The sequence below is a fragment of the Alexandromys fortis genome, unplaced genomic scaffold (genome assembly GCF_014885135.2).
Source record: "Alexandromys fortis isolate MF-2015 unplaced genomic scaffold, M_Fortis_MF-2015_v1.1 scaffold_44, whole genome shotgun sequence".
In the NCBI taxonomy this organism is placed as follows: Eukaryota; Metazoa; Chordata; class Mammalia; order Rodentia; family Cricetidae; genus Alexandromys; species Alexandromys fortis.
In genome coordinates, this window is record NW_026067921.1 from 5,101,303 (window position 1) to 5,126,839 (window position 25,537).

A 25,537-nucleotide genomic window follows, 5' to 3' on the forward strand; every position below is an offset into this window, starting at 1 on the left:
GCTCCCTCAAGTATTAATGGGGCACTCCAGCAGTCCATGGCAGGATTTCAGAACTGGGTGCACTAAAACCAAGGCACAGTTAGGGAGAGATTGAATAGCTACTGCCCCGACTCTAGGGACAGGGACAGAGACCAGAGGGCTACGGGGTACCTGGTCATTTCTAACTGCTGTTGACAACTTAATGAACAGGAACACACAGCTGAAAGTCTAGATTCTGGGTTCAGGGCAAGTTCAGGAAACGAGACGTTTGGCTGTCTCCTAGCCACAGGATGGAGACCGCTCAAGATCAGATTCTGAATCCTGTGGGTTGTCAAATCATAAACTCTTCAAATCCACAACCTGTCATTGCTCTCCTGCAATGTCATGGGTAAGGGGTGGACTTCTGAAGCCTCACAGGGACAGATCATGTATGAGTCGTGGGTCTTCTTCAGAGGCCACCCCCATTTCTAGGAAGCCAGGGCTTGTAACATTTGCAGTGGCCACACGAGCAACATTGAAACGCAGCCAAGTACTGACTGCTGCTGACGTTCAACACGCCAGGGCAATGCGGGTCGATCCCCTGCTTCCCATCAGTTCATCGGGTCACACGAGGTTGAGCACACGATTAGCCACAACTTAACATAAAAGTTTTATCACGTAGAGCGGTTGCCAATGGCTATGTCTTCAGCAGCGAGATTAGTAAAACCCTCAACCAAAAGGAACCAAAAGGGAACAGAAGAGCAAGTAGTGTTCACAAGTGTTACACTCATGTGCATGTGTTATATGCCTTCTTGCTTTCAGACACCCCCTCTGTGCATGTGTGTGTGTGTGTGTGTGTGTGTGTGTGTGTATGTTATTATGTAGCCCAGATTGGTCTCAAACTCATGACTATCTTTTTGCTTCAGCATCCTGACTTTTGGGTTACAGGTGTGTGTGTGTGTGTGTGTGTGTGTGTGTGTGTGTGTGTGACTACACCTGCCTCAGATAATCTTGCACTCAGCAAATTTCACTCATATATATATGTATATATATGTGTATATATATATATGTATTATATATATACATGTTTTGTCTGCATGTATGTCTGTGCACCATGTGAGTGTCTGGCACCTGTGGAGTTACAAAGAAGTGGTGTCAGGCCCCTTGGTACTGGAGCTATGGATGGTTGTAAGCCACTATGTGGGTGCTGGGAACTGAACCCTAGGTCCTCTGTAGGAGGAGCCAGTGCTCTAACCACTGTGCCTCACTGGTAAGTTCTTGATAGCGTAGATGGTAGCTACTTGATCTTGATGCTAGAGGTGACTATATTTTCCTTTAATTATTTTTTTACTATTATTGCATGTGTGGTGGGCAGGCATGGTGTGTGCTTGTGTTCTCATGTGTGTGAGCGCATGTGTGTGTTGGGGCCCCAGATTGGCATCACGATTCACCCTGATTGCTCTCCATCTTATTCACTGAGGCAAGGTCTCTCAGAGCCAGAGCTCATCAATACCAACTAGTCTTGCTAGCCAGCATGCTCCAGGAACACCATGACACCATGACCTTCTGAGTCCCCCAATTACAAGTGGCTGGGACACCCACTCGGACCGTCTGTGGGATCTGGGGGTGCAAACTGTGGTCCTTTCACTTGTGGGGTAAGCACTTTAACTCTATGGCAGAGGTAGGTTTCTTTTCTGGCTTTCTTCCCCTCCTCCCCTCTATCCTTCCTTCCTTCTTCCCTCCTTCCTTTCTCTTGTTTTCTTTCTTAACAATTTATTTTTTTGCCTGGGCATGGTGGCTCATGCCTTTAATCCTAGTACTTGAGAGGCAAAGAAGGCAGATTTCTATTAGTTTCTACATTCAGAGTTCAAGGCCAACCCGGATGACCTGAGTTCATTCCCTGGGACCCAGGCAGAAGTGTAATAGATTAAGTAAAATGCTGTGGATTCACAAGGGGTGCAGCGAACAGTGGGTCCCAGGCAGGGAGCTGCAAGTTGGGTGAGAGACCTCAATGGGGCATCCAGTCCCATGAGGAGAGACAGATGGATGGGCATGCCACAGGTCTCTGAAGGCAGCTGGTTTCAGGCAGGGAGCCATGTGGTGGGTGAGATATCTTGATGGGGCAGCCAATCACACACAAGGAGAGACAGACAGATGGGCATGCCATGAGACCACACTGTAGGTCTCTGAAGGCCACTGGTCCCAGGCAAGAGACAGAGACATGGATAGATCCACCATGCATAGTGAGGTTGGATATTTGTTTAGTGGGTTATGGAGGGGAAAGGGTAGAGGGGGAGAGAGAGGCAGAGAGAGAGAGAGAGAGAGAGAGAGAGAGAGAGAGAGAGAGAGAGAGAAGGAGGGGTGAAGGGGAGAAGTGGGGAGAAGCTGCCTCTTTGAGAGGGAGATGGAAAAGGAAGGGACTCAGGCTGGAAGCTGAAGATCAGCTTGCCTGGCTGGACAGGGAGGGAGTGGGTGTGGCTTGTCTCTTAAAGGGATGGAGCAGACCATTACAAGAAGGAGAGAAAATTTTCCATTAATTGACTGATAACTTCCACATGTATGCTGCTGGTTTTCATGCTCAGATGCATACATGGACACTAAAGAAATAAATAAATGTAGCCTTTAAAAAGTTGAACACTATTTGTTTGTCATAAATTACTGATGAAATGGCAAGAATCTAAAGTGTCAATAAGCACCAAGCTACAGTGGAGCCCCCCAGAACCCTGAGGGTGACTGGCAAGTGGACTGCTGAGGTCCAGTTCTGCTCTGGGCACAGCATCAAACCAGGCAACCTTGAATTTCAGTGCCTGCATCACTAGGGAGATTGAGCGCCTGAGACATCCTGGAGCCACTCAAGGAGAGGAATCCGAGCGGACTGTCTCCTTTCTATAAATGTGAGACAGGACAGTGCTGTGGCACCAGAACAGGGAGGTGCCAGAAATCCCCTCCTGCCACCCCCTGCTAACGACTCCAAGCAAGTGCTGAACTGGAACTCTGGCTCTGGGCAGGAGAAGCCTTTCTGAAAGCCTGGTTGCTCACCGACTGGGTGGGCTGAGAGCCGCAAGGATTCCAACGAAAATGGTATCAGTTATTGTGTCTCTTGGACACCCTACAAAAGCAAATAGGACTGTTCTATGGGGAAAGTGTTTCAAATTCTCAGATATGTCCTAAGGAAGACAGGCAGCGTATAGTTTAAAAATACGAAGGGAAATAGGACCCAAGCTGAGAAACAGCAGAGAGAACGGTGATATCCCCGAGACCTCAGCTTTGGAGGTGGCATATACATCATGTGACAGCTAAGCTTAGTATGCTCAAAGATAGGAATGATAAGCATGGATTTATGGATGAAAAAGCCCAAGCAGATTTCAGAGTCAAATAGACATCATAGATGAATACTATTGTTACAGGTCAAACAAACAGAAAAACCTACTGACATCCAGAGGAAAATGTGTTGCATCTATAACTTTCTTTGAATATCAAAAATAATTAAAAAAATAAACCACAGAGAAACCCTGTCTCGAAAAACCAAAAAATAAAATAAAATAAAATAAAGCATGAGTTCGCCGTAAGAAGGTTGGTGGACACTTGACAAACCAAATGTAATAAAACACTGATGTAAATCTAGATGCCAAATACTTGAGTATTTGTTATAAAATCCCTTCAATATATTACCTAAGAGAAATATATAAAATCCCTTCAACTTTTCTGAATACTTAAAGTGTAGGGCTGGAGAGATGGCTCAGCCGTTAAAGGCTAGGCTCACAACCAAAGATATGTTTCTAATAGTAAAAATGCTACATAGAAGCCGGGCGGTGGTGGCGCACGCCTTTAATCCCAGCACTCGGGAGGCAGAGGCAGGCGGATCTCTGGGAGTTCGAGGCCAGCCTAGTCTACAAGAGCTAGTTCCGGGACAGGCTCCAAAGTCACAGAGAAATCCTGTCTCGAACCCCCCCCCCAAAAAAAATGTTACATAGATCTACATGCAGAGGAGGAGGCGGGGAGCTTAGGGAGCAGATCTTCAGGCTTCTCACGTGGAGTACAGATAGACCAGTCCTCTTAACAACGTAAAAAGCATGTTCAGAACAAAGAATAACATTTTAACAATTATTTTTATATTTGTTTACATGCTGGGGAAGTGCACATGTCAGGGTGCACGTGTGGAAGTTAGAGGATACTTTCAAGCGTTAGTTCTCTCCTTCCCTCAGGTCAGCCAGCAGGTGCCTTTCCCCACAGAGTCGTCCTGCTGCTGTCCTAAGAATAGAGTGTTTTAAGAACATATTAAAACCACTGCAGAAGCCTGGAGTGGTGGCACACACATTGAAGCTCTGCGCTTGGGAGGCAGAGGCAGGAAGATCTCTGTGAGTTTGTGGTCAGTCTGGTCTACATAGTGAGTTCCAGGAGAGCCAGGGCTATACGGTGAGATTCTGCCTCAACCAATCACTAAAGAGAAAACAGAAGCTTGCCATTCCCAAGTCAAAGCCTGAACAAAGGTGGTGGAGGGGCCCATGGGAAGAGATTCTCTCACTTCCCTCCTAAGCCTACGCCAAAGCTAACAAGACAGAAGCTCAGCCTTCAGGGCCTTGCAGGACTCAGTGGCCTAAAAAGTAGCAGTTTACCTCGGCACGGTGGTGCATGACTGTGATTTTATAACAGGGTGAGGCATGAGGATGCCAGGTCCCAGGCCAGCCCAGGCTATACAGTCAAAGACCGAATTGTGAATGAATGAATGAGCCCATGGAAGAGCCAATCAGAAACAGGAATGCTGCCCCTGCGGGCCAGTACTCTCGAGGCCTGAGAGACTTTGCGGAAAGCTGCCAGGGTGTTGAGCAGAGCACAGGGCCATGCAAGGGCGCTGATGGAATCCCACCCCGTAGAGGAAGCCACGGGCTGGCCTCGGAGTGGATTTGCTGTGCGTATTCCATGGGTGGTCCATCAAACCCCATGACCCCCGATGGGAGCGCGGCAGAGGGGAAGGCAAATACTCTCAGCAGGAGCACACGTCACCCAGGCTTCAAAGGATCGCCGCCACCGAGAACTTTCTGAGGGAAGTCGCCAAGCACCGGCCAACAGTAAATAAACAACCAATGAGCTATGTGAAGAACACGTGCCCATGAGTGAGAATCGCGAGAGGGAAAGGGAGCTTAACGACCCAGCCGGCTCTGCAGGCCACGTGTGAATTTAACAATGAAGCCCAGAGAGGACATTTTCATACGTGTGGAAGCTGTAATTGATGAACCAGAAAGCAAAACCCAGCAGGTTCGATACAGCCAGAGGCTTTTTTCTTGATAAACGTGTGATCTATTAGGCAGATCTTTGTTGGCAATATCCAGGGAAAAAGCGGGGGGGGGGGGGGGGACCACAAATGAACAGAATTTGGGATAAGAATGAGGATTCAGCTAGAAAATGTATATTTAAGATCTAAGAAAACGCAGCAGTGTCTGGAGGTGAGTGAGAGAGCCAGCCGGAAGCTTCCAGAGGGGCTGGGCATGCTAGTGCAGTGGGCGGGGTGCTTGCTTAGAGTGAGTCTGATTCCTACCGCCGCCAAATAAACCAGATGTGGCAGCACACATCTGTAACCCTAGTACTTCAGAGACAGAGGTAGGAGGATTGCACGTTTGGCCACCCTCGGCTACACAGCAGGTCTGAGGCTAGCCTGGGCAAATGTTCAGTGATTTACAGATGCAGGTGCAGGAGGTCGGCTTGCAATGAGAAACCCACCCATTTCATTGACGGGCATTTCTCCCTGGACAGATGACACCAGGCACATCCCCAGGCAGGCAGCCAATGCGTAGAGAAGGTGGTGTCCAAATTATGCGCCGTGCCCAAGGACAGGGTCAGCCCCGTCGTGTGGGGTGCTCCTGTGAGAGCAGGCAGCCCTTGGTGTGCTCTTTAATGCTAGCCTCACACTGTGCTGCAATTTCCTCTTCAGAACCTCACAAAGCTCTTGCAGCAATGAATTACAGTCAGAAACGCTGGATCGTTTGAAGCCATTTTTTTTTTAATTCCAAACACATATTTTTGTAAACCTGGCATTTCCCAAACAGTGCAAGTGAATTAGAAGTGACTGCAGAGACGGGAGTACACACGGACGCAGTGAGGAGGGACAGCCCTCCCATCCCAAATCCTCTTGGTAGTGTGCCTTGTGTGGATACCTCAGTAAAGCTGTGGACGTGCGGGAGGGGGCGGGGGAGCAGGGGAGGTCCCTGCCCTGCAACAAACCACTCAGAAAGAATAAACTCACACTGCCAATCACACCGCGCACCTCAAACAAAGCAAACTGAACAGAAGCGAAATCCAGACCAGCGTGCTGTGGAGAACACCGCACCACGTCGGGAGACTAACTCAGCGTTCCCTTGGGGGTGGAAGACTCAGAAGTCCGTCTGGAAGGCTGCTTTGGCCCCATTGGCTCTGCAGCCTCCCTTCAGCCAGTGTCCCAGAAAATACTCTCTGCTGTGCATTTTACTATTCCCTGTGTATCAAAGCCCCCATCTATTAAAATTCCATGTCCTCGAGGAACTGAGAAATGATACTTGGTTTCTGCCTTGTGTTTGCTAAAGGGATGTCAGGCAAACACTCTGTTACTGAACTGTCCATCCCTCAAATGACAATTTTCTGCAGCGCCTCCAAATTTCAGGAAGTTGAAATTGGACACACCTCTCCTAAATGTACATTTCCCAGGCAATCAGGTATGACGCTACCTTAACCTTAGGTAAATGTGAATACCATTCCACACGAACCAGACTGGGGCTCAGCAGCATCACAGGTCACTGGGGTGTCCCACAAACATGGCTGCTGTTTATTGAGATATCATGCATTTTGGCTTTAGCCAAGAAAGTTGGTGCGGGGGACTTCATGCAGCCTGCCAAGCCTCTGGGCACTGGGATGCTTCCCCAAAGCACTGCTTGCGACTGCAGTGCCAGGAACACAAGGCAAGCATTGGTCAGTCAGCACAAAGCCAGGCACTCAGCTCCCTCTTGCTAGTGTTCCTGTGCTTCTAAACTGCTAGCCTCCTGGGGATGCTCCAGACTTTCCTGAGTCCTGTGGAAACTCAGAAGAAGGCGGTCACTTTGTTTTTTAAAGAGGCATTGCTTTAGTCAATTCTTCACAAGGGTCCTTTTTCATATTAAAAACAAAAAACAAAACAGCACTCAGTCCAGTCCGAAGAGCAGGCTAAACCATGAAAGACACAAGGAAACCCCGGAAGCAGACAAATGATAGTGCCCAAGAGGCTGTCTGCAGGGTTTCCACGGTGAATTCAGAGGCGAAGGGCACAATGGGCTACACAGCGGGGGTTTAAAAGAATGTTCTAGAGAGAGGTAACACAGACATATCAACACACTTGCCCACTTCCCCTGATAGCCTGAGGAAGGCTGGCATGAAGATGCTGAGCTACTCAGTGAGAGGACTCCGAGACCATGCTCCACCCCCTTCTCTGCCCATGCGCCGAGCAGCCACATCCCACGCTCTCCCACCACCTGGTACTCAGCATTATCAGACAGGCAAAGATGCTTCCTACAGCAGCCGCTAGGATTTGCTTCTGAGGCTACCATGTCATTTTCTTAAAATCTGCCCCATGGAGCTGTACTGACTTATTGACACATGGCTACTCATGAGGGCTTATCATTCATGATGGGGCACAAGCGGCCATATTTCACCCGAGTCTGCCCTTCCTCCCTGTCCACACTCCTCAGGTGCGGCTAGCTGGACTGTGCACGTGAGCCACCATTCTCCACTGACCCCATGAAGCCATGCCCTCTGCAGGAAGCAGTCAGTGGGGACCGATGCGTTTGGCTAAAACTGCAGCTGGCACTGCAGTGGCCTCACCACCTAGGAATATCGAATGATTTATTAAAGAAAACCATGACATGATCCACACATCATCATCACAGGACAGCTGCAAGTGGGCTTCATGGAGAATCCACACTCTACACCTACTGCAGGCTGGATGGCTTACTACCCCGAGACTGTGTTCTCTGGGGATCACCAGCATCCAGCACAGTGCCTGACCCACAGTCCAGGCTGTACGTGGCTGGTAAAACCAAGGCTTCTTTCCTATTTCTTTTGACAAAACTTATGAACTGGGTGTGTACTAGTTTCCTGAGCTGCCCCAGCCTTGCTGTGACCCCTGTCTCCATTCCAGGGTCAGATGCAACATTTGACTTCTAGGACCAGCTTTGACTTATGGCTTTTTGGATTTTTTAAAGCTGAAGATAGCGTTCACTTGTTTGGGGGAGGGGAACACCAAAGCTCTTGGCTCAGAGTTCTTTGTATGATTTCTGGGTCTCCCTGGTTGAGGGTGTCCCTGAAGCTGTTCTTTAGAGGACAGAGTCATCTTGTCAGCAAGAACCAAAGGCAGAAAGTTTACATTCCCTACAGGTGTGTGACCACAAAAGTCCAGCTTCCTGACATCTGGTCAGGACGCTCTTGAGCCTGACTTGCCGACCATCCTATTGAGCTGAAGCCAGGCGGTGGGTTGTCCCCTAAAGGGACGCCAGGCGGTGGGTTGTCCCCTAAAGGGACATTGTTGCTTGGCTTTCCCTACTTTCCTGTATTTTATTCTCTACTTCCTCACTGCTAGCTTCTGGGAGGACTTTCTCAATAACTTACTTGCATCCAAGTCCTTATTCCAGGTTTTGACTCTTGAGAATTCCACCTAAGACATAACACAAATCAAGTGGGGCTATCCTCTCTGGGAAGGAATCTGCAGTGCTACCACTACAGCAAGAGTGACAGAGGAAATGGAGATCCTTGAACTGAAATGACATCACAAGGCAGCACCTTACACACAGAGACACAGGTCTTTGCTGAGAGAGCACAGCTCCAGTCCTGGGCTTTGAATCCTGGCACAGTGTCTGGGATGAGATGTTATTCTGAGGTTGACCAGTTGTCTATCCAGCGCTTGCTGACTCCAGAGGGAGGAGGGTGAAGTGCCTGCTGCATGTGTCGGAGGGGTGCAGAGCATCTGCAGTGAGGAAAACAGGCTTTTCATCTCAGCTCCTGTTGGGAATCTCCCAGTGAGAGGTCCGTAAGAGAAAGCACTGATACTTCTTCAGGGCTCTGACCTCAGCTCCGGGTGGCAACAATGGGAAATGGCTTAGGTGGTCTTGCCACGTCCACGGTGTTTCTGCAGTGCTCCCAGCGTGGTGGATTCACTTCAGGAGGTTTCTTTAGTTTATTTTATCTGCAGGTTTTAAACAGCAAGTTCCAAAGTACAATAAGTTCTTTCTCTTTTAAAATTTGTATGCAGGTACATGTATTTCCAAGGTTTCAGTGCTTGAGTGAATTATAGAACTATTTAATAGAAATAATAAAACATCGATACAAATATAAAGACACGATCAATATAAAAGGCTTACATTTATAAAAAATACTTTTAGGTAACAGTTTCCCCTGAGGGTTGACCACGCAATGTTGCATCCATAAATATTGCTTTGCTCTGTAGCTCGTCTTTCCCAAGCTCTGAGTTTGTTCGTAAAGGGAGGTCATGGTGGCCCCAGTAATGTGACCTGGCTGGAGTTGGCCACCTCAGGTCGGCACCGGGCTTGACGGGATGAGGAGGAGAACAGCATCAGTGGGGCCTCCGGAAAATCTGGAGAAGATTTCTTTCTTCCAAATATGGAAGATACAAACATCAGGGACCACAGGCTGGCGACGGGAGCACGAGGGTGTCACATGACTGCACGGCGGGTCACTGGTTTTTCTGCACCCAGTCCCAACCATCTTCATTCTCTTTCCGGTTCTTCTCAGCTTCGATTATCTCTTTGTACCTTCTGCGGAAGAAGCCCATCTGAAAGACAGTGGAAGAGCTCGTGGTTAGGACTGGCTCTGTATCCCAGGCAGCCTGAGCTATGAGGAGGGACCTAGCTCTCCCCAACCCTGGGGAAGCCAGGAGAATGTCTCAGGTGAGACTGTTTTTAGAAAGCATACCGGCAAGCAAAGGGTTACCTGGATCCACTTTTCAAACCACACTGACTTCCTGGTCTATCTCCCAGCAAGATGTTCATTGCACCGATTTTTGGAGAAGTGTTCTTCATACTGGGTGCTGGGAAACACAGTTACTGGGTGTTTTTCAAAGTTTCTTTTGAGTGAAGAAAACGATGAATATGCCATGGTCAATCAAGCTTGGGAAAATCTGCAATCTTCTAGGCATTGATCACTGACAGGGAAAGCCAGCATTTCTAGACTGTTTTCTCTCCTGCATATGTGTTTAAGTATATACGCGTTTACATATTTGTGTATACATGTGTTACACGCATGCTTACATGTATATTGCGTATGTGTATACTTGTTAATGTGCATATGTTTATATATGTGTGTGTTTATATGTTTGTGAAAATGTGTACACATGGATGTGTATATGTGTTTATGTTCATGTTTATATGTATATGAATATGTGATGATGTGTATGTATTTAGGCATATATGTGTTTGTTTATGTATATTATATATGTGTTTATGTGTATAGTGTTTATGTGTATATGTGTTTATATGTATAGTGTTAATGTGTTTATGTACATGTGTTTTTATGTGTGTGTAAATTTGTGTTTGTGTACATGTATAAGTGTATAAACATGTTTATACACATTTTCTATGTATTATGTGTTTATGTGCTTTGTGTGTGGAGGTCAGAGGGTCAGAGTCAGTCAGGAGCTGTCCACTTTGATTTTTGAAACAAGTCTCTCAGTGGCTTGGACCACTCTGAGCAGGCATGCCTGGCCAATAAGCTCTGGGAATCTGACTGTCTCTACCTCCCCAGCACTGGGATTACAGACATAGGCCACCATGTCTGGCTCTATACAGGTGCTGAGGAAGGACACAGGTCCTTGTGTGTATGTGGCAAGCACTTCGCCATCTAAGTTACATCCTCAAACCTTACACGAACCTCTTAATGTCCTGAGAGACGTCAGCCCCCTGTGGATCCATCTGAAAAACAGTGCTCTCACACAGATAACTTTTTCAAGCATCCGGGAAGCAGGGTCTCATTTCTCCTTGCTGGCCTCTAGAACTTTCTCTCATATCTGTAGCATTCATGATACCCATGCAGGAGTCAACAGCATAGATTTCCCCTTGGCTCTGCATCCTGATCCAGGGTGGCAGTTTCCTCCGGCTTTTCTCTTCTGCCTCTGCCCTGAAGTTGCATTTGGTCTGTGGCTCTTCGCACTTGGTAAGATGAATCTCTGGCTTATCTCACATAGCCGTTACTATTGCTGCTATCCAGTGTCTAAGCAACTGTTTGCTGCCTGTGGCAGTTAAAGCAATGTTCAACCTGACAGTATCTACTGTCGGGGAGAGGGGCCTCTGGACATGCCTTATGGGCAGTGATAGTGATGATCAAATCGATCGGTGTGCAGAGACCCTTCTTTTTAAAAAATGCTTATTTTTATGCACATCAGTGTTTGGCCCATGTGCTTGCATGTGCACCAGGTGCACACCGTGTCTGAACAGGTCAGGCCAAGAGAGGGCCTGGATTTCATGGAATGAGAGTTATGGGTGGTCATGAGCTCCTGCAAGGCAGAGAAGCAGGTAGCTATCAGGGACTCTCTTGAAACACCCTCATATTGTCCACTGAAGGGGGCTCCACTGGCCTTGCACAGATGAGAGCTGCCTCCCCCGCATTGTAAGGAAACATGTTACTAGACTCCAGCAGGTCCCCCTGGGCCGTGCAGTTTGAATGGTAGGGAAGGAACAGAGGCCTTCCAAGGACAACTTGCAAGAGTCTGAGAAAATCTGTTATGGTTCAGTCTCAACTCAATTCAACCTGCGATCACCTGAGAAGAGAGTCTCACTGAGAGACTGTCTGGGTTAGGCTGGCTTGTGAGGGCTTCTTTTCATTGTTAATGGATATGGGAAGGCCCAAACTTCTGTGGGCAGAGCCATTCCCTAGGCATGAGATCCTGGACTGGGTAAGTGCAGAGAGTGAGCCGAGCACACATGTACACATTCCTTTCTCTCTGCATTTGACTATGGATGCTAGGTGACTGGCTGGTTCAGGTTCCTGCAGCCCTGACTTCCCTGCAATACCTGGAATTGGGAGCTAAAATGAACCATTTCTCCTGATTGTTGCTTTTTTGGGGGTGGGTTGGTTCTTTTATCAGAACAACAGAAATGAAACTAGAAAAACTCAATCATGAAGATAAACATGGCTAGAACAAGAAAGTGTCTTTAGCCTACACTTGGGGCTGCTGATGGTGACCGTGGCACCAGTCAAGGAGACTTGTGACATTTCACTCTTGGGTCACTGTGTGTGTGTGTGTGTGTGTGTGTGTGTGTGTGTGTGTGTGTGTGTATGTGCACATCTGTGCAGGTGCCTGAAGAGGCCAGAAGAGGGCATCAGATACCCGGAGCTGCAGTTATAGACAGTTGGAAGCCACCCTAACTCCGTTGTTCAGAACTTAACTTGAATCCTCCACAAGAGCAAGTGCTCTTAACCACTGAGCCACCTCCCAGGCTCCAGAACTAGGGTTCCTATTCATTCTAAGAAGGAGATAAGAAGGCTCACTTCTCATGTCCGTGCTAAGATGTGGTGAAAGGATTTGGAGCAGCTAATGCAATGATGACGCTCACATGCTCAGATCATTATGGATGTCATTCTTGCCACCAGAAAAGTAAGGGTGCTGTCCTCTCCTGCAGACACCCAGAGCAAGCTCGCTTCTTCATGCAGAAACAGTCTCATAAGGTCCATTCTCCCCACCAGGGTCTAAGAGTTCTGACCCCAATAGTCAACCTTTGAGCACGGGAGGCTGATGAGTGATTATGTGCAGGGGACGCTGAATTGTCATGGGTGTGTATGTCTTCTCCAAAAGACCATTTCTTAAAGCACAGTACATTCTTGTGGCTGGAGAAGGCTGACTATGGCAGAATAGGCTGTGCACCAGAGCTCAGGGTTGCCAGAGAATAGACAGGTTTGCCAGGGCCATTTCCCAACAGATGGCAGTAGAGTGACTTCTTCTAACAAACCTAGACTCTTCAGACAGATGAAGAAAAAGCTACCAGAACAAAAGGAGAACCTGGGGAATGACTTAGTAGTATGGTACCTGCCTAGTATACACAGGGCCATGGCTGTTATTCCCAGCAACATACACACACACACACACACACACACACACACGTGCGAATGAATGAATAAATGAGTGAATATGTGAATATCAGTTTGTATAGTCACCACACTGTATGGCACCTTGTTCCAACCAGTCACTATCACTCCTACTGATCCTAGCATGTAGGTCCCCTTTCATTAGTACGCCTGGGTATTTGGGAGGAATTCTGGGAAGTCTTGGACCGCCAGCTAAGCCCACCCTGAGACTTCTGGGAAACAATTAATGACAAGCATACGCTGTACCCATAACGACCCCACACTTCCACCCAGTGGCGTCAGTTGCTTCCTGAATCTGAAACCCTTTCTGGAATCTTCCAAGGCTCGTGTTCCAGGAGGGCTCAGATGTTTTGTTTATAATTATCCTGCTTGCAGGAGAAACCGCCCTACGAGGAGACTTCATGACTAGCTTCAAGGTTTGTTCAGCTGGAGGCCTGGAGCAGCAAAGTACCTTCTGGTCCCAACAGTAACCCCAGAGAGCAGCTCCCAGATCCCTCCTGTGGGCTAACCCGATAGCTGCCCCATTAGGTGAGTGCTGGGTGAGTCAATGAACCCAGAGGAAGAAATGAGAACTGACCCAGTTCTGAGGTACCCAGGGTGATAAGAACAGCAAGACAACTCCAGGGTATCTGGGCTCTGAGGGTGTTTCTCTGTGCACTGGCCTTTTTGGTATTTCTTGGGCAGCCATTCCCACGACCTTGGGCACGCTCTTCCATTGGCCTAGCTCTGGGCCTTGTGTTTATGGACCTCTTAGTTACTTGGCTGTTTACATAGCGCGTCTCCATCTCGAGATCTTGAGGACACAGTATCAGACCAATATTTATCTCCAAATATAAACTAGACCCACCACACGTTACTGGCACATAGTTTTTCTTTGGGGGGGGGGCTGGTTTGGGACTGTGTGTCCATGTGTGCACACGAGTGTATTTTGTTTTGGAAAGTAGGGATGGGTTTTCTCAGTCTGCATTGGAGGCAAGGTGGTGAGCCTTCTGCCGTGGCTGCCAAACCTTACATGTTCCCTGTGCCACCCCACAGATGTCCACTGCTAAGCAGTTTGGGTTGTGAGTCACAGTGATGCTCTCCAATAAAAACCATGCTCTCTAAGAAAGCTCTAGAATACAAGGCTCCTGGAACGGTTTCAGCTGATGGAGGCCTCCAAGTAGCTACTGTCAGGGTGGGGGGGGGCAGCCAAACCTTTTCTGCACCCTGTTTCTCTGTCATTTGACCATACAGGACTGGGTCTTCCTTGCAAAACAATGGCATTCTGTTCCTAATCATCTAGTTCTGAAAAAGTGTCAATCAGGAAAGAAAAGAGAAGAGAGACGGAGGGTCCTTGTCTGGGGGCTGTGGACGAGCTCCTTCACTGAAGGGGTGGCCTGTTTGTCTGGCAAACTGCAAAGAAGCAGGGGCAGACTCAGGAAAGCAGTAGAAGGATGTGGGAGGCATTTTTCTTCCAAAGGTCAAACGCCTGAACATATTTTCTCTCGCCCTGCTTCGCTGGTGTTAATGAGTTGAAGGTGTCTCTCAGACAAGCTAACCCCATGCTGTTGCACCTATGAGCAGTTCACCCTTTCCATAAAGGGGCCTCTAGGAAGAGGCACCAGGCTGGGGTGTCTTCCAGCCCAGCCAGGAGCTGTAGCAACGGAGAGCGGACGCTTTTGGATTTTTCTCCCTTGAAAGAGTTTCATGTTTCAAAGTCTTCCTCCTGCGCAGTGGTTTGGCAGACTACCGTAATCCTTGCACATCAAGTTTAAATTACGGTTCCCAGTGTCCGCGGACGGCTCAGCTCTGAGAAGGTTGATTAGGATCCATTTCAGCGCTTTGCTTAGCTTGGGGCCCTGCTGTGGGTTTTGTGTAGGAGCCAGGTCTGTTTGCCGCCAAGCGTGAGAGAGTCTGGGCCATCAGCAGGCCCTTTAGGAAGGTTCTGGGGAGCAGTAACGGCAGGGTCTAGAGGGGGAGGCTGAGTGGGCTGAGCAGAAGACAGGGACCAGAACCTAGCTCTGGAGAAGGCATTTTGGAACCTCAAGGTGTTTCTGCTTCTGATAGAAGGGAACTCCACAGGACATATGTCACAAGGTAGGGACCAGTGAACAAGGCCAAGTACTGTTGCTCCTCTCTGTCACTAAAGTGCCCCTCTCTGCGGATTTTAAAACAGTATAAGGTCTGTTGTTTTCTTCTGCCCAGTTACCTGAGTACTCCACCTAGAAGGAGCCCAGTGCTACTTGCTGAATGGAGACGTTGGCCACCCAGTGAGCACCGAGCACGCAGATCCACAAGCCTGTGTGGATCACGGAGGCACTGGCGGAATCTGCTCGGTCATACCAGCATTTGGGTTTAGACCACACAGTTTTGGGACAATCATTTTTGGCTCATGTGTGTAGGACACAGATGACCACAGGCAACAATGTCCAGTAGCACTTGAAAAGGGAACTCAGGCCTCCCAGGGAGTGTTTCAGTGCATAAAGAAGCTTGCTGCTAAGCCTGATGACCTGAGTTCAATCTCCAGGACCCACATGGAGGAAAGAGAACCCATTCTCTAAGTTGTCCTCTGACCAAATCTGCCCCCCAACTCCCCACAAAATAAATCCTTTACAAAATTAAAAAATAGTTAAAGGGAATTCAATAGATGTGTCTATACAGGAAGAGGGCCTGACCTCTGGCCATCTGTCCCTCAAGTGTTCTTGGAAATATGTCTCCTGGTCAGCTGGATGGCTGGTGCCAGCCAGCGGCTTCCCTGGAGGGGTGGAGGGGATCACATATGGAGCATGGTGATAAACCCAAACTGGTGAGGTCTGACAAGACAGATGCCGGGCTGGACCTCAGCCAGTTTTCAGTGGGTTTCTCTGCATGGCGTCATCGATACTGAATTGCTACTCAATACCCATAATGCATTATTTTTAGGTTGTGAATATAGGAAGCAGAGATGACAAAATGTCTGTAGTCCAACATTGTAGGGAAGGTAGGTCTTCAAAATAACCCTTCATTTCACTTGTTTTTCCAACCTTTTCTAGATTGACTATACAGTCGGTCCTCAAAAAAGACATTTTCCCCTCTAAAGGCTTCCCATCCCACTTGCTTCTTCTGTGTAGGAGTCAGATGATCTCACAGCCATGCTTGACTTGGACAACCCTCTGATATGAAGACTGTACCAAGGTTTTTTTTAAAAATTATGATTAATTTTTATGTCACGTGTTCCCATGTACACACCACAGTGTACATATGAAGATCAGAGGACAGCTTGTGGGAGCTGGGTCTCTCCTTCCACTCTCTAGGTCCCGGGGATTGAACTCGGGCTGCCTGACTTGGCAGCAAGCACCTTTACGGACTGAGCCATCTCACCAGACACCCCTTTTATTTTCAAAATTAATTAACTTAATGTGTGTGTGTGTGTGTGTGTGTGTGTGTGTGTGTGTGCCTGAGTGTGTGTGTGCATTGCATGCGTGCCTGTGTGGAGAGTCGGGTCTAGAAAACTTTACACAAAGGTTGCCAACTTAGAGCATAAATAAGAGAAACCAGTCGGCAAAGATGAAGGTGGAATCCTCGGAAGAAGGCCATCTAGAACCAGTTGGGGGCCCCTGTAGAGGTGTCTGAAGGTGACCTGTGGCTCATTCTAATACTAAAACACATACTCCCAGGTGTCCAGAATCCGGAGGTCTCTCAGTTGACAGGATTCAAGAAGGTAGACATCACGTACTGTCATGGACTCAGAAAGATGGAGGTCCTTGTAACAAGTCCCCAGACAACAGCCATCAGGTGTCAACAGTCAACCAACTCCTGCACCTCATCTCAAACAAAAGCTTGCCACATATGTGAGGGGCAGGAAGGGAAGTGTGAGAAGGTTATGGAGACCAGTAAGGAGCAGTGAGTTCTGTTGAGGATCAGACAGCAGCGTGCATTTTGCCTGCATTTACTCTGATCTAAGTACCAAGAAGGCACAGATAAAACAAGCAGGCATAACCCACTATGTTCTAGCCCACCCTGGACCCTCACGACCTGGTATCAGATTCATAACCGTGACGAACGACGGCAAGTTCTATGTAATGGCATTTTTGATGAAGAAGAGTATGTGTGTTTTCTCCCTTCCCTTCCAAAAAGAATAAAGGAGCCATGGTGCAGTATATGCAAGGTTGTCCTTCCGTTCTCCGGCAGAAATGAGGCTATGGAATGGAATACAGCCTCTGTGTGTCCTCTTATCCAGGAACAAGGCCTATCACCACACTCTCTTTTAGCAAACAGGACAAAAGCAAAGGGACACAGTGGTGGCAGGCGGGAAGAGCAGAGGAGCACAGATGACGGTGTCTTGGGTGGTGTGAACTCAGTGGGGTAGCCACAGGGTCTTCATGCAGACCAGCAGGGAGAATGGGAGTGGCCATGACATCCCCTGCTCTGTGTCTGGGCCCATGTGGCTGGAGCAAGAGTGCTTTCTTCTCATTCCAAAAGCCCACACGAAGACAGATGCTTCCCCCTACCCTACAACCAGGCGTTTTCAGATTCCAAACACTGAGCCTTGTTCTCCACTCAGAGGCCAGAGGCCCTCTCAGCAAGAAGGCGCTGGAGTTGGAGACGAGGGAGTGTTAAGAGTCTATCTGGCTGTGTGGGGTAAACAAAGGACGATTAAAAGGGAGGCAGTGTCTGCTGTTGGCAAACACGCAGGAAAATGCACACTCTGCAAAACCTGCGGTGGGAGGGGGGCTCAGGGTAACATTTCAGGAAGACAGTTTACTACATCCCTCCACGACTCCGTTCCTAGGGTCTCACTCTAAGGACACAGTGAAGGATTTGTGCAACTTTCTGAGTCTAAGGTCATCCGCTGTGGTGTTGTTATAAGGTATGCACAGCCAGGAACAACCCTGATTCTAGACTAGGGGGCTGTAGACTCCAGAGTTAGCACTGTCGTGACGAGAGGCTTACAGTATTGCTCTCAGGGACCAGCAGGCTGCCAGGCAGCACAGGGTATCTGGCATGTGCGCGCAATGTAAGATGAGCATGATACGCCGAACGTTTCCTTCCATCCCCACAAACTCTTCCAAGTAAAGTACCGTTACGTTTAAAGCAACGGAGCCGACCATTAATCTGAGGAAAGTATGCCAAACACACAGTTTTCCTGGAGTTTCTAGACTGTTTACATACTCTAAATTGTATTTATTATACGTATATTTTTCCAGATTGAGAGCTGAACCCACAGGGGCAGAGAAGATGTCTCAGTTGGTACAGTGCCTCTTGGGCGAGTATAAAGGTCTGAGTTCTGATATTCAGAACCCATGTGAAAAAGAAAGGCATGGTGGCAATGGTTTACAGTCCCAGGGCTGGGGAGGAGACACAGGCAGACTCCTACTGCTTACTGGCCAGCCATCTTAACCTAACCTGGTGAGCTCCAGGCCAGTGTCTCAAAAACAAGGGTGCTGGGGGGCTTCTGGAGAGATGGCTCAGTGGTTAAGAGCACTGGCTGCTCTCCCAGAAGTTCTGAGTTCAATTCCAAGCAACCACATGGTGGCTCACAGCTCTGGTACCCTCTTCTGGAGTGCAGACAGAACATTGTATACTATGCCAGAAGGGGAGAATTGATGCCTGAAAGTCATCCCTCGAACCACACATGTAAGCCATGACATATGTAGAGACACGCATGCGAGTCTGTGAGCAATCGTGCACAAGCACAGGGACAGAACCCACAGCTTTCTATTTAGAACTACTTCACCTGGACATAAATTGAGTATCTGTCTGGATAACTTAACTAACTAATCATCCACGAATAAGCTGAGCCCATGAGAAAGCCTGGCTCACATCTACGCATGCAGAGAAACACAAGGCCAAGGCCAAGCTGATCACACCTAGGTCCAAGATGTAACTCCTGGATGCCACATAACATGTTTTTCTTTGTTAATGTTATTTGTTTGATCAATACATACATATTGTTTTCTAATCCCAAATAATTATTTGGATTTTAAACATCCACACATAATACTCTCAGAAACTGTTTCTGTAATAGGTATTTAAAAACTGCTTTTCCAAAGAGCACCGGTTACTTTGTGCCCAGAAGGTAACCCAAAGAAGCAGGATGAAAGCCTGGCAGCTTTGCCTTTGCTTTGTGCTTCCTCATCTCTGGGTCAGGCTCTGCTTGCCTCTACATGAGAGTCCACCTAAAACTCCACAGTACCTAAGACCTCTCCTTCCCACTCCAGGCCAAAGTCGCAGATAACACTGTCTCCAGCTGCAGTCACCTTGAAATGAAGGGAAAGCCTGGCTGGCAACCTATCACCCATAGTGAGGTCACTTCCCAGGCAGGAGAAAACATCTTATAGGAACCAGATCGGTCTCCTGAAGTAGTGACGGCAGCAACCGTTTGGGATGGTTTTAATTTTCTGAGGATAGATAAAGTGAGGTGATTGAACTCTCCTTCTCTAAAGTGGTCCAAGAGGAGGCAAGATTCCATCCTCTGCCTGAAGAGGGTGCTGATTCCCTCTGTACCTGTACTGTGAGGGGAAACCTCTTCCCAGGTTCCCTGGCCCTGGGGAGGCCTGCAGCCTGGTGTCCTGGCTGGGACGTTTGCAGGCACCCGTGGTCGCCAGACTCACCTTCCACAGAAGCACCGCCAGCAGCAAGAAGATGAGGAATCCCACCAGCAAACTGATGGCGATGATCCACCCCACAACGTAGCCGCGGGGCTCCAGGTTGTGCAGGGCCTCGAAGACCACCTAGAAGGTAGCACAGACGTGATACTGTGAGGACAAGTCTTGGAAGGGCCATAAAGATAGCGACCCTGACTTCAGATATCACGAGCTGAACATAGTAAATACGGTGAATATAGTAAAAAACATCGGACCATGCTACATTAAGAGAGTAGGTGACACTCTTCCACCTCGTATGCTGGTTCTGAGATAAAGAAGATGGGTGAGGGGGGTTCCCGAGCAGGAAGCACTTCTGGGGGTTCAACTCAATGTGCCACTTAGTACGGAATCATTCGCTCAAGACTATTTTCCTGATCGACTGTGGACCATACAAGGGCCAAGCCACTGTCTTGGGTCTCACAGCTGTGCCTAAGCTGTTAAAGAAGTTCATTCCAAATGTGCTGTCGTTTCCAACCTGCGTCATATGCGGCTGGAGGCCTCATCTCGTCGGAGCACACTTGTTTAATTTTATTTATAGGTGTGTGTGCATCTGTGTGTGTATGTATACCATATGCATGCAGGTGCCCGCAGAGGCTAGGAGAGGATGTCGGGATCCCTTCAGCTGGAGTTATAAGAGGTTGTGAGCTGCCTCATGTGGGTCCCGGGTATTTAACCTGGGTTCTCTTTAAGAACAGCAAGTGTAGCTGGGTGGTGGTAGCACACACCTTTAATCCCAGGAGGCAGAGGCAGGTGGGTCTCTGTGAGTTCAAGGCCAGCCTGGTCTACAAGAGCTAGTTCCAGGACAGGCTCCAAAGCTACAGAGAAACTCTGTCTTGAAAAACTGAAAGAAAGAAAATCAGCAAGCTTTCTTAACTGCTGAGCTATCTCTCCAGACCCTGAGGCAGAGTCCTCAACTTTGAAGGGGTTCATTGGTGTCGAGAGCTGACCTAAGTCAGCTCTCAAGAGCCAAGTGTGCTTCTCCTCCCAACTCAAGACACTTTGTGATGACAATTTTTGTCAGATTGCAGTGGGAATATTACACCACAGAAATGACAAGCAAGACAGGGTTCTTTTGGCCTCTAGCAGGAGAGTGGGGCGTTTTCCATGCAGTAGCTCACGCTGACCATACTCTCTGGCTAACTTCTAGTCCCACAGGTCAGAAGGGCTGTGGTTTTACAGAATTCAAGTACCACTTGCATCCTCTTCTTCCAAAGAGAAAGCCATCTGATCATTTTTAGTTCCTCGTGTCTACTTCTGGAGTGAGGGGTGGCTGGGTGATACGTGCTGGAGTAGGGGTGGGTGTGGACATTTATCCACACGACAGTCAGGTTCTTAGGTTTCACATGTAGAACCTGAACCCAGAACTTGTCTTAAGGGAAAATCAGTAGAACAGAAATGTTCCTTCCGGTTTGGGAATAAGCTAGAGAAAAAGTGCCTAGAAAACCCAGCAGGCACTTTGGGGATGGGGTGGTGTGATCAACAGCCAGGGGACCTCAGGCAAAGTCCTTGTCTTCTCTGAGCTTGGTGCTTTGCACCTGCGAGTCCGGAGCGCTTCAATCCCTCCTTAGAGGTTCAGGCAAAAGTCAGCCAAACCTTCTGGCGGACAAGGATCCCCAGCCAGGCTGTGGGCTCACTAGGGGGTTAGTTGTAAGGTCCACGACTCTGAACTGTGTCCTCTTGGCAAAGCCACGCTGGAGGTCTGGTTTTGTGGATACAGAGATGAGAGTAGCCACTACAATTTAGTCTGGCGAATTTTGTAAGAATGCCCTGTCATGTCCTGGGAATGTGTACTTGGTGTCTTTTCTCAGTGGTGCTGTTGGTCCTTTTGGACGTGAGCTCTAAGCCTTGGCAGGTCAGTCTCTTCTATCCCGACTGCAATAAATTCTGTGAGTGATCTGAGCGCCTCGCAGTGTGCTAAGAAGCCACATCATAGATTACAAACAAATGAAAAAAATGAATGAGCAAAGAAGGGAAGAAAAATCATACACAGCACACCATGGAGACACACTGACCACAGCCCACAATGTACAGGGCACAACATGGAGACACACTGACCACAGCCCACAATGTACAGGGTACAACGTGGAGACACACTGACCACAGCCCATAATGTACACAGCACAACATACAAACATACTGAGCACAGCCCATAACTCTACCAGTGGCCCAGACCAAGTCTCTCTAAGACATCTCTCCTTTCCCCTTTTCCATGCCTGATATTGCCCCATCACAGGCATGGTGCCAGGCCCCTCCAGAGTCCTCCTGCCACTGAATTTGTTCTCTAAGAATGCAGGTCCTGACATGACACTTCCGTCACCTCACTCTATCAATGGCTCCACTTTGCTCTGAGAGTCTAATTCAGGACACGGAGCCGAAACAGTCTGGTTACCTTCCTCCCCAGCCCCTCCAGGTCATGGATTCATAACCCAGATAGCTAGTCTCATCCTCCCTGAGGTCCCTGGCTCTTTGTTTTCACTCCTTGGAATGCCCTTCCGCCCTGGTTGTGGGACAGGCTCTGTAATTGCTTGTCTTAAATACGCTCACACCATTCGACCTGCCAATCCTGCCCTTAAAAACATGATCAAAGGCAGGAAATACAAACTCCAGACAAAAAACTATGCTCAGAGATGTTGGGCTGGTGAGACGGCCCAGGGGGTAAAGAGACTTGCTGCCAGACATGACAACCTCAGTGTGGTTCCTGGGGTTCACTTGGTGGACGGAGGAAACCAACTCCCAAAAGCTGTCCCCTGATTTCCACACGTGCCACACACACACACACGCACACATGTACATACGTACACACACACACACACACACACACACACACACACACACTAAAGAAAACACAATTTAAACAAGAGACCTGGAAGATGCTGACTGCAGAATTACTCCCACGGACAGAATGAGAACTACCCTCAGTGTCTAAGGAAAGCACGACAGGTTAGCTAAATGACGGCTGACCATGAAGCAGAACAGCACCAGCTATTAAAAACGAAAACTGCTCTATAAATCATATTAGTCTCTGTGCATGCGTATATATGTATAAATGTGTAGTGTGTGTGTATATGTACAGGTATGTATTTATGTTTTTGAAACAGAGTCCTATTCCATAGCCCAAGCTGGCCTGGAACGTACCATACAGTTCAGCCTGGCCTTGAGTTCACAGCAATCCACCTGTGTCAGTCTCCTAACGGCTGGGATTACAGGTGTAAACAACCACACCAGGACTGATGTGCAACTTAAACATTTTATCCATTTATTTGTTAGCATATGTGCATTTTGCCTGCATGCATGTCTGGCACTATTTAAATGCTAGGTGCCCTTGCAGACCAGAGAGGGTATTGGGTACCCTGAAATTGGAGCTTTAGATGGCTGTGAGTTGCCATGTGGGTGCTGGGAATGAAAGAGAAGCCAGCGTTCTTAACCACTGAGCCATCTCTCTCTCCTGATGCATGACATTTTAACAAATTAAAAGCACGGTGACTCCTGAACAAAGGCATAGGGACTGTAAGGGAAGAGACCCACTGTTTAGGGAGTCAGCGGGAGGGCAAAGCGGGCTCAACAAAAGACTCCATGAGGATGGGGAAGTATGCGGAAACTGGATGAGTGAGTCACACGCAAACCTGGCCAGTGGTCCACAGGAAGATGCACTCGGGGCTTATAGTTTTGGTCAGACAGAAGTTACTTCCATCCTCACGGATACACTCATAACTTCCAGAGCAGCCTCCCATAGCTTATTCCTGGAGGACAAGACTTTTTACGGGGACAAGGGTCTGTTGCTATGCAGAAACCCTCAGAGGGTGAGGAATGCCCTGCCTCTGGCTGGGGATTGAATAGAGGGTACTGAACATACTGGGCAAGCACTCTACCATGGAGCTCTATCCTTCACTCTCAATTCTCCTCCTGACTGCATATCTGCGGCTTGGACAGAGACGAGGCCACAGGGGGAAGGGTTCTGCAATTACCGACCACTAAATCTGAGTGCGGTGCACTCCCAAGGCCACCACAGACACAGGTTGCTTCTGAGGGAGAAGGTCAGTTATATATCACCCGGACTGATTCTTGCCTGTTACTTAGAAAGTCCGGCTCCTCTGTAACAGTTCATGTACATGCGTGTACATACTTGTGCACATGTGTGTCTTTCCAGATGGGGCTCTGGACATCTTGAGGGAGATAACTGATGGTCAGTGAAAGGCTGTGGTGGGCTGGACATCTTGCTCCTTTAAAACATTATCCTCCACGGCCGTGGTTTCCTTGGGGACCAAGGATCCTGGGGGAGTCCCAGACATCCCACTCCTGAGTCAACCAAAGCACATTTCTACGTGGAAATGGATACTGTCCTTTAAACAGCAGTGCTGATAATTGTGATGGTGGCTGGCAGCCACTGGTTCACAGTGTGGGTGGGGTTCCCCATTGGTTTGGCTCACTCTTTCTTGGTCATCTCTTATATGATGATGGCCGCTCCTAACTACTGACCATGTGGGCACACAACACAAGACAGCATTAGACTCATCGTTGGTCAGGATGGACATGCCACATACTCCCTAGCCTTAACACACATTGGTCACTTCCATCTCCCCTACCAGTGTTACTAGTGCCAAGGGAGAGTGTTGACCGTCTAACCAACTCCTCATTCTCACCCTTACCCTGTGAACCCAGCATCCACAGCACAGTTTGTGACTTTAAACCATGTGCATCAGGGTTGGTGAGCCCTTGTTAGTTTCCTTGTTGGTGACATCCTTGTTGTCCCATAGCCAGCCCCAGGGGGGGTGGTATGGCTGTGCCGACCTCCTCCCTCGTTCTGTCCCCAGTGCCTGGCACACACACCACTTACCCCTTAGCAAACCCTCAGATATAGTCACCAACTGATTAAATGGCTGGAAAATCTCACTTGTGTGTCTGGCAAAGGACACTTGGAGTTTTCTCAGTGCTTGATTCTCCCACAGGGATTTTGGGTAAAGAGGATGGTACAGGAGGGGTGGCAATAAATCATAGCATAACCGAGGTTCACTGTATAGAGCACATAATTATGTGTATGCAGGCGTGCTGGTTGTCTGTGTGTGCAGCTTGCGTGCAAGTGCCTGAGGGAGCCAGGAGAGAGCAACGCTTCCCCTCGAGCTGGAGTTGTAGGTTGTAGTAAGCCACCTGATGTGGGGGCTGGAAATTGAACTCAGATCCTCTGCAAAAGCAGTAAGTGTTCTTAACCTCTGAGTCTCCCTTCTAGACCCTTCTAGAGACTTCTCACTGGTGGTGTTGAAGCTTCCAACAACTTCAGGGAAACAGAAAGCAGCCTTCCCAAGACAGAGTCAAGAAAACTGAGGCTCGGAGCTTAGCTGATCTCCAAGTTACTGAGTTAGGATGCGAACTTGGGAGTTTCTGATTCCTAAGGGGAGGCAGGAAGGAAAAAGCTGGAATCTAGGCATGACCTGAAAGGATGGGTTCAGAGCATGGGTCGCCGGAAAGTGCTGTCCTGACTGATTTGGCAGGGCACGTTTATTCAGGTGTGCACATAGGATACAGGAAGGAGGCTTCCTTCCGGGGTCTGACCTAACCTGAGTGGGGAAGACCCCATTTGGGAAGAGGAGATCAGGGTCCAGGGCACAGGAGCTGGCTGGACTCTGCAGACCCTCACAGTTTAAACAAATACCTTAAAACAAGCCAGTCATTTCTCGTCATATCAAACACCTCTGCCTTTGTCTCAGTGGATTCATCCGGAGTGGCTGGGCACCTTACTGACGTTGACTGAGAGGTTACAAGGCAGAGGGAAGAGGCATCCAGGCTGAGTCCAGCACTCCAGATGCCACCCTGGTCTCAGTCAGTGCGAGATCTAGAGTTAATCAATTGTGTTCTCCCCGAGTCACAGACTCCCTTGTTCCCCAGAG

General features: G+C 48.5%; 1 protein-coding gene across 1 annotated transcript in view; it reads right to left on the minus strand.

Annotated features, from left to right (window-relative positions):
• Nucleotides 1-5,327: 5,327 nt before the first annotated feature.
• The window catches only part of Itga9 (integrin subunit alpha 9), a 299,993-nt gene continuing 279,783 nt past the window's right edge, over nucleotides 5,328-25,537 (minus strand). The window contains exons 27-28 of the mRNA XM_050141583.1: nucleotides 19,623-19,742; nucleotides 5,328-9,745 (exon numbers count right to left, since the gene is read on the minus strand). Coding sequence (XP_049997540.1) covers nucleotides 9,647-9,745; nucleotides 19,623-19,742 — 219 coding nt within the window. The 3' untranslated portion in view covers nucleotides 5,328-9,646. The remainder of the gene's footprint in view (nucleotides 9,746-19,622; nucleotides 19,743-25,537) is intronic.